Source organism: Mesitornis unicolor, unplaced genomic scaffold, assembly GCF_000695765.1.
Source record: "Mesitornis unicolor isolate BGI_N332 unplaced genomic scaffold, ASM69576v1 scaffold18491, whole genome shotgun sequence".
NCBI classification, from domain to species: domain Eukaryota; kingdom Metazoa; phylum Chordata; class Aves; order Mesitornithiformes; family Mesitornithidae; genus Mesitornis; species Mesitornis unicolor.
This window is the reverse complement of record NW_010164642.1, coordinates 621-860: the sequence shown is the minus strand read 5'-3', so window position 1 is coordinate 860 and position 240 is coordinate 621. Positions and strand designations below refer to the sequence as shown.

Sequence of the window (240 nt, the reverse complement as noted above, 5' to 3'; positions counted from 1 at the left end):
CCAGCCCGCACTGCTCGCACTTGTGTGGCTGCTGGGCGCTGTGTATGTTCTTGTGCTTGGCCAGGCTGGACCTGTACTTAAAGCTGCTCCCGCACTCCCCGCACTGGTAAAGATTGTCGCTACTGTGCATCTTCTGGTGGCAAGTCAGGCCGTTTCTGCCTTTGAAGCTCTTCCCACAACTTGCACAGCTGAAGGGCCGCTCGCCGGTGTGGCTCCGCCGGGGGGAAATCCGGCCGGGCC

General features: G+C 61.7%; 1 protein-coding gene across 1 annotated transcript in view; it reads right to left on the bottom strand.

Moving 5' to 3' along the window:
* Positions 1-9: 9 nt before the first annotated feature.
* LOC104548383 (zinc finger protein 2 homolog) overlaps positions 10-240 on the bottom strand; it is a gene marked incomplete at both ends in the record, with an annotated part of 846 nt that continues 615 nt past the window's right edge. The window contains one exon of the mRNA XM_010194388.1: positions 10-221. Coding sequence (XP_010192690.1) covers positions 10-221 — 212 coding nt within the window. The remainder of the gene's footprint in view (positions 222-240) is intronic.